Source organism: Erythrolamprus reginae, chromosome 5 (genome assembly GCF_031021105.1).
Source record: "Erythrolamprus reginae isolate rEryReg1 chromosome 5, rEryReg1.hap1, whole genome shotgun sequence".
In the NCBI taxonomy this organism is placed as follows: Eukaryota; Metazoa; Chordata; class Lepidosauria; order Squamata; family Dipsadidae; genus Erythrolamprus; species Erythrolamprus reginae.
In genome coordinates, this window is record NC_091954.1 from 118,498,556 (window position 1) to 118,516,548 (window position 17,993).

A 17,993-nucleotide genomic window follows, 5' to 3' on the forward strand; every position below is an offset into this window, starting at 1 on the left:
CCCTTAGCCCTTTCAAGATTTCCAGATCTTCCTTCCAACGACACACCCCGGTCTCCTTTCTGTTCTGTTCCCAGGTTCCTCACTCCCTTGCGAGTTCTCCTGCACTTTTGAGAAGGATTTCTGTTCCTGGAAACAATCATCCACTGACCAATTTGACTGGAGACGGCACAAAGGCCCAACGCCCTCGCCAAACACAGGACCTATGTATGACCACACCACTGGAGGTGAGACTGGGACAGTGGTCCTTCCCAAGTTCCCAGAGGAACAATCCTTGTCCTTTTCCTTCTTTGGTAGCACATTATAGCCAGGAAGAGCCTTTTGCCTGAGGGAATCCAATAGCTGCTCAGTGTAGGAATCCCAACTGTTGAATCTCCAAGATGGGAACGATTGTTTTATTCCTTTCAACCCTTGGGTAGCACACAACTCAGTCCATAGCAGTGCACGGGGTGCATAAGAAGAAAACAAGGGCCAAAATGGGACCATAATCAAGAAACACGAATCTTTCTCTTTAAAACATCCCCCCCCCCACAAAAAAAATAATCTCTCACTCATCAATGGAGAGTTCTGATCATGGTGGGCTGAAGGCCTGGGAGATATTGATCCTCTGCTTGGACCCGTCCACCAGTTTCCTTCCTGCCCTCCAATGGAGGGATTGAAACACGCAGAGCTGGATGTTTTGCAGTTGCCGCCTCTCTGCTCCCCGATGGTCCCCTGGCTGCCCTCCCATCTGGGCTACCTTCCCCGAAGGAGTCCGCCTTGTGAGATGGAGATGTGGGGCCCACAGGCCAAGGACAAGAGTCTTGCTGGAGAGAGGTTGCAGCACTTGCCCCAGGGGTTTGTGTCCTTGGAAGTTCAAGGCATCGGACCAGGAGAGAGCGATCTCTGAGGGACCCCAGGCAGCTTGGACTGCCCTGGGCCGAGGAAGCCCCTTGCGCTGACCTCTGTTCTCTTCCTTTAGGGGGTTTCTTCATTTACCTGGAGGGAAACGATGCCAATCCTGGGGACGTGACACACTTGGTCAGCCCCACTTGTGACCTTCAGGGGCCCATGTGCTTCAGCTTCTGGTATCATATGTATGGCGTAAGCCACACAATGGCCCTGCGCTTTTATGTCATCTTGGATGATGCCCCAGCTGTCCTGGTCTGGTCAGAAACGGGGAACAAGGGCAGCCGATGGAGGAGAGCAGAATTCAGTGTAGCTCTCAAAGGCAAGGTGAAGGTAAGGCCGAGGGTGACCGCTTTACAGCCAAACATCTGGCTGATATCATGGCATTTGTCCCTACGTGAAACACACTGGAGGTCTTCTTCTCTTCCTAGATAAAGATGGAAGGAGAGCGGGGAGAGGACTTCCGCAGCGACGTGGCCGTGGATGACATCTCTGTACAGGACGGCTATTGCCCAGGTAAGTTGTCAAACGTTATTCCTTTCTTGGTGGTGGGACCTGAAGAAGGATCAGCTGAGAGAAACATTTCTGGGCATGTTCCACAATTCGGGGTTTTCCCCAGTGTGAATAAGGAGGGACCCAAATTCCTAGGAATCTATTCCAAGGGTTTAAGTCTTACCTCGGTTAGCGCAAGGGTGGCTTCAGAGGGTGGCTCAGGTGAGGGAGATGCTTCCTGCTCCTCCTTTCCCCTCCTCCTCCTTCTTCTCCCTTCTCCTTCCTCCTCCCTCCCTCTCCTTCTCTTTCTCCTTCTTCTCTGTGCCCCCTGAGTGAAGGCGTACCTGATAGATAAATGAGTGAAGATTAAGAGCTGATAGATAAGTTAGTGAAGATTGGACTTAATCCCTGGATAGTTCAGTGGATTTCAAGCTGGCTGAAGCGTAGACATCAGAGAGTTATTGTTAATGGCGAGTATTCTGAGCAGAGACAGGTTACAAGCGATGTGCCACAAGGGTCTGTTCTGGGTCCTATTCTTTTTAATATGTTTGTGAGTGACGTAGGGGAAGGTTTGGTAGGGAAGGTTTGCCTATTTGCCGATGACTCTAAAGTGTGCAATAGGGTTGATATTCCTGGAGGGGTCTGTAATATGGTAAATGATTTAGCTTTACTAGATAAATGGTCAAAGCAATGGAAACTGCAGTTTAATGTTTCCAAATGTAAAATAATGCACTTGGGGAAAAGGAATCCTCAATCAGAGTATTGTATTGACAGTTCTGTGTTAGCAAAAACTTCAGAAGAAAAGGATTTAGGGGTCGTGATTTCTGACAGCCTCAGAATGGGTGAGCAGTGTAGTCGGGCAGTAGGTAAAGCAAGTAGGATGCTTAAATATGTTAAAGGGTTAAATAAGGTCCAGGAGGGAAGTGTTTTTAATAGGAAAGTGAACACAAGAACAAAGGGACACAATCTGAAGTTATTTAGGGGGAAAGATCAGAAGCAAACTGAGAAAATATTATTTTACTTGAAAGAGTAGTAGATGCTTGGAACAAACCTCCAGCAGGCATGGTAGATAAATCCACAGGAACTGAATTTAAACATGCCTGGGATAAACATAGATCCATCCTAAGATAAAACACAGAAAATGGTATAAGGTCAAACTAGATGGACCATGAGGTCTTTTTCTGCCGTCAGACTTCTATGTTTCTATGTTTCTATGCACCTACAACCACACAGCCGCCACCTCCGATAACTCCAGGTGAGTATCTTTAAGGCTGAAGCTTACACTTCCCACTTTTGATGGGTTGGGGGTTTGGTTTCCAGTCCTGGTGGCTAAGAAAAGGACACACCTGAGGCTAGTTCCCCTCCTCACCAGCCTGCTGCAGGTCTTGGCACAGGGAGCACGTGGTTGACACGGTTATTAAATTTTAATAACCGAAATGACTTTTCCTGACTGTATTTGCCAAAACAAGAAAACAAAAGAATGCAAGGAAGATGTTTGATGTTAATGTTTTTGTAAATGTATGTAAAGTGCTATGTGTATGTTTACTTTCCTTTTTCTCTTTTCCTTTTCTTTTTGTTGTTATTGTTTATATGTTTATATTTCCCTTTAAATTTTAAACTTCAATAAGAACTATATTTAAAAAAATAAAATAAAGGGCCTGTGGTTGGCGCTTTCCCTTTCTCCCAATGGAACCTTTCTGGTGCCTTCCTTGACTTTTTCCTACCTTTTGTCAAGGTTCTTGTAAGATGGGGGGAATGGAAGAGGCAGACAGAAGGGGCTTCAGAACAAGAGCTCTTCATTTGGCAACTGTTGACACTCCGGACAAAGCCCTTGTATAGGGAGCTGCCAGACAATCTAGCCAACTTGGGTCCCTCCTTATTCACACTGGGGAAAACCCAGAATTGTGGACCATGCCCAGAAATGTTTCTATCAGCTGATCCTTCTTCAGGTCCCTCATGCTCTCTGCATGGGGCGATCTTTGAAGAGTGTTCGGAAACATCAAGTCGTCCAAAATGCAGCCGCACAAGCGGTCATGGGCCTTGCAAGGCATGCCCATATATCTCCACCATTCCGTGGACTGCATTGGCTGCCGATTAGTTTCTGGGCATAATTCAAAGTGTTGGTTATGACCTATAAAGCCATATGTGGCATCAGAAAAGGTTACCTCCGGATCTGCCTTCTGCCGCATGAGACCCAGCGACAAGTTAGGTCCCACAGAGTCAACCTTCTCCAGATCCCATCAACCAGACAATGTTGTTCGCTGGGCCTTGGGGAAGAGCCTTCTCTGTGGGGGGCCCGGCACTCTGGAATCAGCTTCCCCCGGATATTCGCACTGCCCCCAACCTCCTCGCCTTCCATAACAACCTAAAGACCTATTTATGCCGCCAGACTTGGGGCCATTAGACCATGGTCCTCAGGCAGATGAATGCAGGATGTTTTGATGTGTGAATGGTAATGGATGGTTTCAATTCTATTAGTGTTTTTTAAAGATTTAGTTATATGAAATGGATTTTTAAAGTTATGTATACTGTATATAGTTTTTCCATGTGTTGAAAGACATTCTTGAAGGACATTCCTGAAAGCCGACAGTTGTCCAGTGTGGGCATAATTAGGGGAGGTTGGAGGTCAATAGGATGTTCTGCAGTCCTTGTGGATCCATTAATAAGCCCATTACTCCAGGTAAGGCTGCTCCTCAACGTTACTTTCACAACAGGACATTCCTGAAAACAGCCACTTTCTCAGTGATGGCCATGGTAGGGGGAGATTGAAGGTCAGTAGGATGTTCCTCGGCCATTGTGGATCCATTGATAAGGACAGAGATTCCCCTCCTCCTCAGGGATGAATGACAATGGGAGGGTTGATCCTAAGTGGAACTCGTTCCTTTCTTTAACAGGACCGACAACTCCACCCACAGAGCCCAGTACTCCAGGTAAGGCTGCTCCTCAACTTTATTTTAATGATGAGGTTTGAAGGACATTCCTGAAAACAGCCACTTTCGCAGTGATGGTCATGTTAGGGGGAGATTAGAGGTCAGTAGGATGTTCTCCACCCACTGTGGATCCATTGATGAGGACACAGATTCCCCTCCTCCTCAGGGATGAATGACAATGGGAGGGTTGATCCTAAGTGGAACTCTTTCCTTTCTTTAACAGGGCCGACACCTCCACCCACAGAGCCCACTACTCCAGGTAAGGCTGCTCCTCAACTTTACTTTCATGACAATACTTGAAGGACATTCCTGAAAACAGCCACTTTCTCAGTGATGGCCATGGTAGGGGGAGATTGGAGGTCAGTAGGATGTTCCTCGGATATTGTGGATCCATTGATGAGGACATAGATTCCCCTCCTCCTCAGGGATGAATGACAATTGGAGGGTTGATCCTAACTGGAACTCTTTCCTTTCTTTAACAGGACCGACAACTCCACCCACAGAGCCCACTACTCCAGGTAAGGCTGTTCCTCAACTTTACTTTCACGACAATACTTGAAGGACATTCCAGAAAATAGCCACTTTCGCAGTGATGGCCATGATAGGGGGAGATTGGAGGTTAGTAGGATGTTCCTCAGCCATTGTGGATCCATTGATAAGGACACAGATTCCCCTCCTCCTCAGGGATGAATGACAATGGGAGGGTTGATCCTAAGTGGAACTCTTTCTTTTCTTTAACAGGACCGACACCTCCACCCACAGAGCCCACTACTCCAGGTAAAGCTGCTCCACAACTTTACTTTAATGACAGTACTTGAAGGACATTCCTGAAAACAGCCACTTTCACAGTGATGGCCATGGTAGGGGGAGATTGGAGGTCAGTAGGATGTTCCTCAGCCATTGTGGATCCATTGATAAGGACACAGATTCCCCTCCTCCTCAGGGATGAATGACAATGGGAGGGTTGACCCTAAGTGGAACTCTTTCCTTTCTTTAACAGGACCGACACCTCCACCCACAGAGCCCACTACTCCAGGTAAGGCTGCTCCTCAACTTTATGTTAATGATGAGGTTTGAAGGACATTCCTGAAAACAGCCACTTTCGCAGTGATGGCCATGGTAGGGGGAGATTGGAGGTCAGTAGGACGTTCCTCAGCCATTCTGGATCCATTGATAAGGACACAGATTCCCCTTCTCCTCAGGGATGAATGACAATGGGATGTTTGATCCTAACTGGAACTCTTTCCTTTCTTTAACAGGACCAACACCTCCACCCACAGAGCCCACTACTCCAGGTAAGGCTGCTCCTCAACTTTACTTTCATGACAATACTTGAAGGACATTCCTGAAAACAGCCACTTTCGCAGTGATGGCCATGGTAGGGGGAGATTGGAGGTCAGTAGGACGTTCCTCAGCCATTGTGGATCCATTGATAAGGACACAGATTCCCCTTCTCCTCAGGGATGAATGACAATTGGAGGGTTGATCTTAAGTGGAACTCTTTCTTTTCTTTAACAGGACCGACACCTCCACCCACAGAGCAGACTACTCCAGGTAAGGCTGCTCCTCAACTTTACTTTCATGACAATACTTGAAGGACATTCCTGAAAACAGCCACTTTCGCAGTGATGGCCATGGTAGGGGGAGATTGGAGGTCAGTAGGACGTTCCTCAGCCATTGTGGATCCATTGATAAGGACACAGATTCCCCTTCTCCTCAGGGATGAATGACAATGGGAGGGTTGATCCTAAGTGGAACTCTTTCTTTTCTTTAACAGGACCAACAACTCCACCCACAGAGCCCAGTACTCCAGGTAAGGCTGCTCCTCAACTTTACTTTCACGACAATACTTGAAGGACATTCCTGAAAACAGCCACTTGCTCAGTGATGGCCATGGTAGGGGGAGATTGGAGGTCAGTAGGATGTTCCTCAGATATTGTGGATCCATTGATAAGGACACAGATTCCCCTCCTCCTCAGGGATGAATGACAATGGGAGGGTTGACCCTAAGTGGAACTCTTTCCTTTCTTTAACAGGACCGACACCTCCACCCACAGAGCCCACTACTCCAGGTAAGGCTGCTCCTCAACTTTATGTTAATGATGAGGTTTGAAGGACATTCCTGAAAACAGCCACTTTCGCAGTGATGGCCATGGTAGGGGGAGATTGGAGATCAGTCGGATGTTCCTCAGACATTGTGGATCCATTGATAAGGACACAGATTCCCCTTCTCCTCAGGGATGAATGACAATGGGAGGGTTGATCCTAAGTGGAACTCTTTCCTTTCTTTAACAGGGCCAACACCTCCACCCACAGAGCCCACTGCTCCAGGTAAGGCTGCTCCTCAACTTTATTTTAATGATGAGGTTTGAAGGACATTCCTGAAAACAGCCACTTTCTCAGCGATGGCCATGATAGGGGGAGATTGGAGGTCAGTAGGATGTTCCTCAGATATTGTGGATCCATTGATAAGGACACAGATTCCCCTCCTCCTCAGGGATGAATGACAATTGGAGGGTTGATCCTAAGTGGAACTCTTTCCTTTCTTTAACAGGACCAACAACTCCACCCACAGAACCCACTACTCCAGGTAAGGCTGCTCCTCAACTTTATTTTAATGATGAGGTTTGAAGGACATTCCTGAAAACAGCCAGTTTCTCAGTGATGGCCATGATAGGGGGAGATTGGAGGTCAGTAGGATGTTCCTCAGCCATTGTGGATCCATTGATGAGGACACAGATTCCCCTCCTCCTCAGGGATGAATGACAATGGGAGGGTTGATCCTAAGTGGAACTCTTTCCTTTCTTTAACAGGACCAACACCTCCACCCACAGAGCCCACTACTCCAGGTAAGGCTGTTCCTCAACTTTACTTTCACGACAATACTTGAAGGACATTCCTGAAAACAGCCACTTACACAGTGATGGCCATGGTAGGGGGAGATTGGAGGTCAGTAAGATGTTCCTCAGATATTGTGGATCCATTGATAAGGACACAGATTCATCTCCTCCTCAGGGATGAATGACAATGGGAGGGTTGACCCTAAGTGGAACTCTTTCTTTTCTTTAACAGGACCGACACCTCCACCCACAGAGCCCACTACTCCAGGTAAGGCTGCTCCTCAACTTTATTTTAATGATGAGGTTTGAAGGACATTCCTGAAAACAGCCACTTTCGAAGTGATGGCCATGGTAGGGGGGGATTGGAGGTCAGTAGGACGTTCCTCAGCCATTGTGGATCCATTGATAAGGACACAGATTCCCCTTCTCCTCAGGGATGAATGACAATTGGAGGGTTGATCTTAAGTGGAACTCTTTCTTTTCTTTAACAGGACCGACACCTCCACCCACAGAGCCCACTACTCCAGGTAAGGCTGCTCCTCAACTTCACTTTCACGACAATACTTGAAGGACATTCCTGAAAACAGCCACTTGCTCAGTGATGGCCATGGTAGGGGGAGATTGGAGGTCAGTAGGATGTTCCTCAGATATTGTGGATCCATTGATAAGGACACAGATTCCCCTCCTCCTCAGGGATGAATGACAATGGGAGGGTTGACCCTAAGTGGAACTCTTTCCTTTCTTTAACAGGACCGACACCTCCACCCACAGAGCCCACTACTCCAGGTAAGGCTGCTCCTCAACTTTATGTTAATGATGAGGTTTGAAGGACATTCCTGAAAACAGCCACTTTCGCAGTGATGGCAATGGTAGGGGGAGATTGGAGGTCAGTCGGATGTTCCTCAGACATTGTGGATCCATTGATAAGGACACAGATTCCCCTTCTCCTCAGGGATGAATGACAATGGGAGGGTTGATCCTAAGTGGAACTCTTTCCTTTCTTTAACAGGGCCAACACCTCCACCCACAGAGCCCACTACTCCAGGTAAGGCTGCTCCTCAACTTTATTTTAATGATGAGGTTTGAAGGACATTCCTGAAAACAGCCACTTTCTCAGTGATGGCCATGATAGGGGGAGATTGGAGGTCAGTAGGATGTTCCTCAGCCATTGTGGATCCATTTATGAGGACACAGATTCCCCTTCTCCTCAGGGATGAATGACAATGGGAGGGTTGATCCTAAGTGGAACTCTTTCCTTTCTTTAACAGGACCAACACCTCCACCCACAGAGCCCACTACTCCAGGTAAGGCTGCTCCTCAACTTTATTTTAATGATGAGGTTTGAAGGACATTCCTGAAAACAGCCACTTTCTCAGGGATGGCCATGATAGTGGGAGATTGGAGGTCAGTAGGATGTTCCTCAGTCATTGTGGATCCATTTATGAGGACACAGATTCCCCTCCTCCTCAGGGATGAATGACAATGGGAGGGTTGATCCTAAGTGGAACTCTTTCCTTTCTTTAACAGGGCCAACACCTCCACCCACAGAGCCCACTACTCCAGGTAAGGCTGCTCCTCAACTTTATTTTAATGATGAGGTTTGAAGGACATTCCTGAAAACAGCCACTTTCTCAGTGATGGCCATGATAGGGGGAGATTGGAGGTCAGTAGGATGTTCCTCAGCCATTGTGGATCCATTAATGAGGACACAGATTCCCCTTCTCCTCAGGGATGAATGACAATGGGAGGGTTGATCCTAAGTGGAACTCTTTCCTTTCTTTAACAGGGCCAACACCTCCACCCACAGAGCCCACTACTCCAGGTAAGGCTGCTCCTCAACTTTATTTTAATGATGAGGTTTGAAGGACATTCCTGAAAACAGCCACTTTCTCAGTGATGGCCATGATAGGGGGAGATTGGAGGTCAGTAGGATGTTCCTCAGCCATTGTGGATCCATTAATGAGGACACAGATTCCCCTTCTCCTCAGGGATGAATGACAATGGGAGGGTTGATCCTAAGTGGAACTCTTTCCTTTCTTTAACAGGGCCAACACCTCCACCCACAGAGCCCACTACTCCAGGTAAGGCTGCTCCTCAACTTTATTTTAATGATGAGGTTTGAAGGACATTCCTGAAAACAGCCACTTTCTCAGTGATGGCCATGATAGGGGGAGATTGGAGGTCAGTAGGATGTTCCTCAGCCATTGTGGATCCATTTATGAGGACACAGATTCCCCTTCTCCTCAGGGATGAATGACAATGGGAGGGTTGATCCTAAGTGGAACTCTTTCCTTTCTTTAACAGGACCAACACCTCCACCCACAGAGCCCACTACTCCAGGTAAGGCTGCTCCTCAACTTTATTTTAATGATGAGGTTTGAAGGACATTCCTGAAAACAGCCACTTTCGCAGTGATGGCCATGGTAGGGGGAGATTGGAGGTCAGTAGGATGTTCCTCAGCCATTGTGGATCCATTGATAAGGACACAGATTCCCCTCCTCTTCAGAGATGAATGACAATGGGAGGGTTGATCCTAAGTGGAACTCTTTCCTTTCTTTAACAGGACCAACAACTCCACCCACAGAGCCCACTACTCCAGGTAAGGCTGCTCCTCAACTTTATTTTAATGATGAGGTTTGAAGGACATTCCTGAAAACAGCCACTTTCGCAGTGATGGCCATGGTAGGGGGAGATTGGAGGTCAGTAGGATGTTCCTCAGCCATTGTGGATCCATTGATAAGGACACAGATTCCACTTCTCCTCAGGGATGAATGACAATGGGAGGGTTGATCCTAAGTGGAACTCTTTCCTTTCTTTAACAGGGCCAACACCTCCACCCACAGAGCCCACTACTCCAGGTAAGGCTGCTCCTCAACTTTATTTTAATGATGAGGTTTGAAGGACATTCCTGAAAACAGCCACTTTCTCAGCGATGGCCATGATAGGGAGAGATTGGAGGTCAGTAGGATGTTCCTCAGATATTGTGGATCCATTGATAAGGACACAGATTCCCCTCCTCCTCAGGGATGAATGACAATGGGAGGGTTGATCCTAAGTGGAACTCTTTCCTTTCTTTAACAGGACCGACACCTCCACCCACAGAGCCCACTACTCCAGGTAAGGCTGCTCCTCAACTTTATTTTAATGATGAGGTTTGAAGGACATTCCTGAAAACAGCCACTTTCTCAGCGATGGCCATGATAGGGAGAGATTGGAGGTCAGTAGGATGTTCCTCAGCCATTGTGGATCCATTTATGAGGACACAGATTCCCCTTCTCCTCAGGGATGAATGACAATGGGAGGGTTGATCCTAAGTGGAACTCTTTCCTTTCTTTAACAGGACCAACACCTCCACCCACAGAGCCCACTACTCCAGGTAAGGCTGCTCCTCAACTTTATTTTAATGATGAGGTTTGAAGGACATTCCTGAAAACAGCCACTTTCGCAGTGATGGCCATGGTAGGGGGAGATTGGAGGTCAGTAGGATGTTCCTCAGCCATTGTGGATCCATTGATAAGGACACAGATTCCCCTCCTCTTCAGAGATGAATGACAATGGGAGGGTTGATCCTAAGTGGAACTCTTTCCTTTCTTTAACAGGACCAACAACTCCACCCACAGAGCCCACTACTCCAGGTAAGGCTGCTCCTCAACTTTATTTTAATGATGAGGTTTGAAGGACATTCCTGAAAACAGCCACTTTCGCAGTGATGGCCATGGTAGGGGGAGATTGGAGGTCAGTAGGATGTTCCTCAGCCATTGTGGATCCATTGATAAGGACACAGATTCCACTTCTCCTCAGGGATGAATGACAATGGGAGGGTTGATCCTAAGTGGAACTCTTTCCTTTCTTTAACAGGGCCAACACCTCCACCCACAGAGCCCACTACTCCAGGTAAGGCTGCTCCTCAACTTTATTTTAATGATGAGGTTTGAAGGACATTCCTGAAAACAGCCACTTTCTCAGCGATGGCCATGATAGGGAGAGATTGGAGGTCAGTAGGATGTTCCTCAGATATTGTGGATCCATTGATAAGGACACAGATTCCCCTCCTCCTCAGGGATGAATGACAATGGGAGGGTTGATCCTAAGTGGAACTCTTTCCTTTCTTTAACAGGACCGACACCTCCACCCACAGAGCCCACTACTCCAGGTAAGGCTGCTCCTCAACTTTATTTTAATGATGAGGTTTGAAGGACATTCCTGAAAACAGCCACTTTCTCAGCGATGGCCATGATAGGGAGAGATTGGAGGTCAGTAGGATGTTCCTCAGATATTGTGGATCCATTGATAAGGACACAGATTCCCCTCCTCCTCAGGGATGAATGACAATTGGAGGGTTGATCCTAAGTGGAACTCTTTCCTTTCTTTAACAGGACCGACACCTCCACCCACAGAGCCCACTACTCCAGGTAAGGCTGCTCCTCAACTTTATTTTAATGATGAGGTTTGAAGGACATTCCTGAAAACAGCCACTTTCTCAGTGATGGCCATGATAGGGAGAGATTGGAGATCAGTAGGATGTTCCTCAGCCATTGTGGATCCATTGATGAGGACACAGATTCCCCTCCTCCTCAGGGATGAATGACAATGAGAGGGTTGATCCTAAGTGGAACTCTTTCCTTTCTTTAACAGGACCAACACCTCCACCCACAGAGCCCACTACTCCAGGTAAGGCTGTTCCTCAACTTTATTTTAATGATGAGGTTTGAAGGACATTCCTGAAAACAGCCACTTTCTCAGCGATGGCCATGATAGGGAGAGATTGGAGATCAGTAGGATGTTCCTCAGATATTGTGGATCCATTGATAAGGACACAGATTCCCCTCCTCCTCAGGGATGAATGACAATTGGAGGGTTGATCCTAAGTGGAACTCTTTCCTTTCTTTAACAGGACCGACACCTCCACCCACAGAGCCCACTACTCCAGGTAAGGCTGCTCCTCAACATTATTTTAATGATGAGGTTTGAAGGACATTCCTGAAAACAGCCACTTTCTCAGTGATGGCCATGATAGGGAGAGATTGGAGGTCAGTAGGATGTTCCTCAGCCATTGTGGATCCATTGATGAGGACACAGATTCCCCTCCTCCTCAGGGATGAATGACAATGAGAGGGTTGATCCTAAGTGGAACTCTTTCCTTTCTTTAACAGGACCAACACCTCCACCCACAGAGCCCACTACTCCAGGTAAGGCTGTTCCTCAACTTTATTTTAATGATGAGGTTTGAAGGACATTCCTGAAAACAGCCACTTTCTCAGCGATGGCCATGATAGGGAGAGATTGGAGGTCAGTAGGATGTTCCTCAGATATTGTGGATCCATTGATAAGGACACAGATTCCCCTCCTCCTCAGGGATGAATGACAATTGGAGGGTTGATCCTAAGTGGAACTCTTTCCTTTCTTTAACAGGACCGACACCTCCACCCACAGAGCCCACTACTCCAGGTAAGGCTGCTCCTCAACTTTATTTTAATGATGAGGTTTGAAGGACATTCCTGAAAACAGCCACTTTCTCAGTGATGGCCATGATAGGGAGAGATTGGAGGTCAGTAGGATGTTCCTCAGCCATTGTGGATCCATTGATGAGGACACAGATTCCCTTTCTCCTCAGGGATGAATGACAATGGGAGGGTTGATCCTAACTGGAACTCTTTCCTTTCTTTAACAGGACCAACACCTCCACCCACAGAGCCCACTACTCCAGGTAAGGCTGCTCCTCAACTTTATTTTAATGATGAGGTTTGAAGGACATTCCTGAAAACAGCCACTTTCTCAGTGATGGCCATGATAGGGAGAGATTGGAGATCAGTAGGATGTTCCTCAGCCATTGTGGATCCATTGATGAGGACACAGATTCCCCTCCTCCTCAGGGATGAATGACAATGAGAGGGTTGATCCTAAGTGGAACTCTTTCCTTTCTTTAACAGGACCAACACCTCCACCCACAGAGCCCACTACTCCAGGTAAGGCTGTTCCTCAACTTTATTTTAATGATGAGGTTTGAAGGACATTCCTGAAAACAGCCACTTTCTCAGCGATGGCCATGATAGGGAGAGATTGGAGATCAGTAGGATGTTCCTCAGATATTGTGGATCCATTGATAAGGACACAGATTCCCCTCCTCCTCAGGGATGAATGACAATTGGAGGGTTGATCCTAAGTGGAACTCTTTCCTTTCTTTAACAGGACCGACACCTCCACCCACAGAGCCCACTACTCCAGGTAAGGCTGCTCCTCAACATTATTTTAATGATGAGGTTTGAAGGACATTCCTGAAAACAGCCACTTTCTCAGTGATGGCCATGATAGGGAGAGATTGGAGGTCAGTAGGATGTTCCTCAGCCATTGTGGATCCATTGATGAGGACACAGATTCCCCTCCTCCTCAGGGATGAATGACAATGAGAGGGTTGATCCTAAGTGGAACTCTTTCCTTTCTTTAACAGGACCAACACCTCCACCCACAGAGCCCACTACTCCAGGTAAGGCTGTTCCTCAACTTTATTTTAATGATGAGGTTTGAAGGACATTCCTGAAAACAGCCACTTTCTCAGCGATGGCCATGATAGGGAGAGATTGGAGGTCAGTAGGATGTTCCTCAGATATTGTGGATCCATTGATAAGGACACAGATTCCCCTCCTCCTCAGGGATGAATGACAATTGGAGGGTTGATCCTAAGTGGAACTCTTTCCTTTCTTTAACAGGACCGACACCTCCACCCACAGAGCCCACTACTCCAGGTAAGGCTGCTCCTCAACTTTATTTTAATGATGAGGTTTGAAGGACATTCCTGAAAACAGCCACTTTCTCAGTGATGGCCATGATAGGGAGAGATTGGAGGTCAGTAGGATGTTCCTCAGCCATTGTGGATCCATTGATGAGGACACAGATTCCCTTTCTCCTCAGGGATGAATGACAATGGGAGGGTTGATCCTAACTGGAACTCTTTCCTTTCTTTAACAGGACCAACACCTCCACCCACAGAGCCCACTACTCCAGGTAAGGCTGTTCCTCAACTTTACTTTCATGACAATACTTGAAGGACATTCCTGAAAACAGCCACTTTCACAGTGATGGCCATGGTAGGGGGAGATTGGAGGTCAGTAGGATGTTCCTCAGCCATTGTGGATCCATTGATGAGGACACAGATTCCCCTCCTCCTCAGGGATGAATGACAATTGGAGGGTTGATCCTAAGTGGAACTCTTTCCTTTCTTTAACAGGATCAACACCTCCACCCACAGAGCCCACTACTCCAGGTAAGGCTGCTCGTCAACTTTATTTTATTGATGAGGTTTGAAGGACATTCCTGAAAACAGCCACTTTCTCAGTGATGGCCATGATAGGGGGAGATTGAAGGTCAGTGGGATGTTCCTCAGCCATTGTGGATCCATTGATAAGGACACAGATTCCCCTCCTCCTCAGGGATGAATGACAATTGGAGGGTTGATCCTACGGTGCGCTCAAGGTGGCAAGATGCGCGTACCATGCCGCCTTGATTGCATCAGCGGAATCCCGCCCGGCCGCTCTGTTTAGGGTGACCTGCTCCCTTCTCAACCAGGGGGGAGTTGGGGAGCCCTTGCAGAGTAGTGCCGAGGATTTCAACACGTTTTTCGCTGATAAAGTCGTTCAGATACGGGCCGACCTCGACTCCAATTGTAAAACAGAGTCGACTGACAATGAGTCAGTCGAGGTGACTGGGGCACGTACTTGTCCACCTGTCTGGGAAGAGTTTGATCTGGTGACACCTGATGAAGTGGACAAGGCCATTGGAGCTGTGAGTTCCGCCACCTGTTTACTGGATCCGTGTCCCTCCTGGTTGGTTTCGGCCAGCATGGAGGTGACACGGAGCTGGGCCCAGGAGATTACCAATGCTTCCTTGGGGAGGGGAGTTTTTCCAACACTCTATAAAGAAGCGCTTGTGCGCCCCCTCCTCAAGAAGCCCTCCCTGGACCCAGCCGTACTTAATAACTATCGTCCAGTCTCCAACCTTCCCTTTATGGGGAAGGTTGTTGAGAAGGTGGTGGCACTCCAGCTCCAGTGGTCCTTGGAAGAAGCCGATTATCTAGGTCCCCAGCAGTCAGGTTTCAGGCCCGGTTACAGCACGGAAACCGCTTTGGTCGGGTTGATGGATGATCTCTGGCGGGCCCGGGACAGGGGTTTATCCTCTGTCCTGGTGCTCCTTGACCTCTCAGCGGCTTTCGATACCATCGACCATGGTATCCTTCTGCACCGGCTGGAGGGGCTGGGGGTGGGAGGCACTGTTCTCCAGTGGTTCGCCTCCTACCTCTCTGGCCGGTCGCAGTCGGTGTTGGTGGGGGGTCAGAGGTCGACTCCTAGGTCTCTCCCTTATGGGGTGCCTCAGGGGTCGGTCCTCTCCCCCCTGCTATTTAACATCTACATGAAACCGCTGGGCGAGATCATCTCTAAGGACATGGGGTGAGGTATCATCAATATGCGGATGATACCCAGCTTTACATCTCCACCCCATGCCCAGTCAACGAAGCGGTGGAAGTGATGTGCCGGTGCCTGGAGGCTGTTGGGGCCTGGATGGGTGTCAACAGACTCAAGCTCAACCCGGATAAGACGGAGTGGCTGTGGGTTTTGCCTCCCAAGGACAATCCCATCTGTCCGTCCATTACCCTGGGGGGGGGAAATTATTGACCCCCTCAGAGAGGGTCCGCAACTTGGGCGTCCTCCTCGATCCACAGCTCACATTAGAAAAACATCTCTCAGCTGTGGCGAGGGGGGCGTTTGCCCAGGTTCGCCTGGTGCACCAGTTGCGGCCCTATCTGGACCGGGACTCATTGCTCACAGTCACTCATGCCCTCATCACCTCGAGGTTCGACTACTGTAATGCTCTCTACATGGGGCTACCTTTGAAAAGTGTTCGGAAACTTCAGATCGTGCAGAATGCAGCTGCGAGAGCTGTCATGGGCTTACCTAGGTATGCCCATGTTTCACCATCACTCCGCAGTCTGCATTGGCTGCCGATCAGTTTCCGGTCACAATTCAAAGTGTTGGTTATGACCTTTAAAGCCCTTCATGGCATTGGACCAGAATATCTCCGAGACCGCCTCCTGCCGCACGAATCCCAGCGACCGATTAGGTCCCACAGAGTGGGCCTTCTCCAGGTCCCATCAACTAAACAATGTCGGTTGGCGGGCCCCAGGGGAAGAGCCTTCTCTGTGGCGGCACCGGCCCTCTGGAACCAACTCCCCCCGGAGATTAGAACTGCCCCTACTCTTCCTGCCTTCCGTAAACTCCTTAAAACCCACCTTTGCCGTCAGGCATGGGGGAACTGAAACATCTCCCCCTGGGCATGTTTAATTTATGTATGGTATGCTTGTGTGTGTGTCTGTTAGTATATGGGGTCTTTTTTAAATCTTTAAAATTTTAAACTTGTCACATTATTTATGATTTGTTCCACGTGTTGTGAGCCGCCCCGAGTCTTCGGAGAGGGGCAGCATACAAATCTAAGTAATAAATAAATAAATAAATAGATAGATAGATAGATAGATAGATAGATAGATAGATAGATAAATAAATAAATAAACTCTTTCTTTTCTTTAACAGGACCAACACCTCCACCCACAGAGCCCACTACTCCAGGTAAGGCTGCTCCTCAACTTTATTTTAATGATGAGGTTTGAAGGAAAACAGCCACTTTCGCAGTGATGGCCATGATAGGGGGAGATTAGAGGTCAGTAGGATGTTCTCCAGCCACTGTGGATCCATTGATAAGGACACAGATTCCCCTCCTCCTCAGGGATGAATGACAATGGGAGGGTTGATCCTAAGTGGAACTCTTTCCTTTCTTTAACAGGGCCGACACCTCCACCCACAGAGCCCACTACTCCAGGTAAGGCTGCTCCTCAACTTTACTTTCATGACAATACTTGAAGGACATTCCTTAATACAGCCACTTTCTCAGTGATGGCCATGATAGGGGGAGACTGGAGGTCAGTAGGATGTTCCTCAGCCATTGTGGATCCATTGATGAGGACACAGATTCCCCTCCTCCTCAGGGATGAATGACAATGGGAGGGTTGATCCTAAGTGGAACTCTTTCTTTTCTTTGACAGGACCAACACCTCCACCCACAGAGCCCAGTACTCCAGGTAAGGCTGATCCTCAACTTTATTTTAATGATGAGGTTTGAAGGACATTCCTGAAACCACCCAATTTTCCAGTGATGTTCAAAATCCATGGTCAACAATGTGTTTCCTCAATCCATGTTGCTGCCTTATCAAGAACACCCATGAATGACAATTGGGGGTTTGAGGAAATTGAGGAGGGAATTCTCACCTTCTCCATGACTCCTGCCCACAATGAAGAACCTGTGCTCGTTAGAGGGGGTAGGAGTGGCCTCCAGATTAAGGCCCCAAACTCTTGCTCCTCTCAAAAGTGGGTCCTCTGCTACTCTGTCAAGTAGAAGGCAAAGTTTACGTTTCTTGAACCATTTGAAGCCTTTTCCTGTCTTGGACTCAAAATATAAATGTCACTTCCCTTTTCAGATGAGACATCAACCACCCCTGTACCTACAACCACTCAGACACCACCTCCGCCCACCCAAGGTGGGTATCTTTAAGGCTGAAGCTTAAACTTCCCACTTTTGATGGATTTTGGGTTTGATTTCCAGTCTTAGTGGCTCGGAAGAGAAGAGCGGGAAATTAACTAGTATCAAATACAGGGAAAGTTTGAGAGCCCTGGACCCAAACCTCCATTGTTCCTGTCAAGTCTAAGTATATCCTCCCATTTCGTTTTTTTTTAAATAATCTTTATTGAATTTTATTAAGAATAACACAAAAACAGAGATAAATCAATAGTACATAATGATTAAC

At 47.8% G+C, this 17,993-nt stretch overlaps 1 protein-coding gene across 1 annotated transcript in view; it reads left to right on the forward strand.

Annotated features, from left to right (window-relative positions):
- The window catches only part of LOC139168639 (IgGFc-binding protein-like), a 60,338-nt gene that overhangs the window by 16,819 nt on the left and 25,526 nt on the right, over positions 1–17,993 (forward strand). Inside the window, exons 24-64 of the mRNA XM_070754261.1 lie at positions 959–1,064; positions 4,272–4,307; positions 4,531–4,566; positions 4,790–4,825; positions 5,308–5,343; positions 5,567–5,602; positions 5,826–5,861; positions 6,085–6,120; positions 6,344–6,379; positions 6,603–6,638; positions 7,121–7,156; positions 7,380–7,415; positions 7,639–7,674; positions 7,898–7,933; positions 8,157–8,192; positions 8,416–8,451; positions 8,675–8,710; positions 8,934–8,969; positions 9,193–9,228; positions 9,452–9,487; positions 9,970–10,005; positions 10,229–10,264; positions 10,488–10,523; positions 11,006–11,041; positions 11,265–11,300; positions 11,524–11,559; positions 11,783–11,818; positions 12,042–12,077; positions 12,301–12,336; positions 12,560–12,595; positions 12,819–12,854; positions 13,078–13,113; positions 13,337–13,372; positions 13,596–13,631; positions 13,855–13,890; positions 14,114–14,149; positions 14,373–14,408; positions 16,976–17,011; positions 17,099–17,115; positions 17,235–17,270; positions 17,667–17,726. Coding sequence (XP_070610362.1) covers positions 959–1,064; positions 4,272–4,307; positions 4,531–4,566; positions 4,790–4,825; positions 5,308–5,343; positions 5,567–5,602; positions 5,826–5,861; positions 6,085–6,120; positions 6,344–6,379; positions 6,603–6,638; positions 7,121–7,156; positions 7,380–7,415; positions 7,639–7,674; positions 7,898–7,933; positions 8,157–8,192; positions 8,416–8,451; positions 8,675–8,710; positions 8,934–8,969; positions 9,193–9,228; positions 9,452–9,487; positions 9,970–10,005; positions 10,229–10,264; positions 10,488–10,523; positions 11,006–11,041; positions 11,265–11,300; positions 11,524–11,559; positions 11,783–11,818; positions 12,042–12,077; positions 12,301–12,336; positions 12,560–12,595; positions 12,819–12,854; positions 13,078–13,113; positions 13,337–13,372; positions 13,596–13,631; positions 13,855–13,890; positions 14,114–14,149; positions 14,373–14,408; positions 16,976–17,011; positions 17,099–17,115; positions 17,235–17,270; positions 17,667–17,726 — 1,551 coding nt within the window. The remainder of the gene's footprint in view (positions 1–958; positions 1,065–4,271; positions 4,308–4,530; positions 4,567–4,789; positions 4,826–5,307; positions 5,344–5,566; positions 5,603–5,825; positions 5,862–6,084; positions 6,121–6,343; positions 6,380–6,602; positions 6,639–7,120; positions 7,157–7,379; positions 7,416–7,638; positions 7,675–7,897; positions 7,934–8,156; positions 8,193–8,415; positions 8,452–8,674; positions 8,711–8,933; positions 8,970–9,192; positions 9,229–9,451; positions 9,488–9,969; positions 10,006–10,228; positions 10,265–10,487; positions 10,524–11,005; positions 11,042–11,264; positions 11,301–11,523; positions 11,560–11,782; positions 11,819–12,041; positions 12,078–12,300; positions 12,337–12,559; positions 12,596–12,818; positions 12,855–13,077; positions 13,114–13,336; positions 13,373–13,595; positions 13,632–13,854; positions 13,891–14,113; positions 14,150–14,372; positions 14,409–16,975; positions 17,012–17,098; positions 17,116–17,234; positions 17,271–17,666; positions 17,727–17,993) is intronic.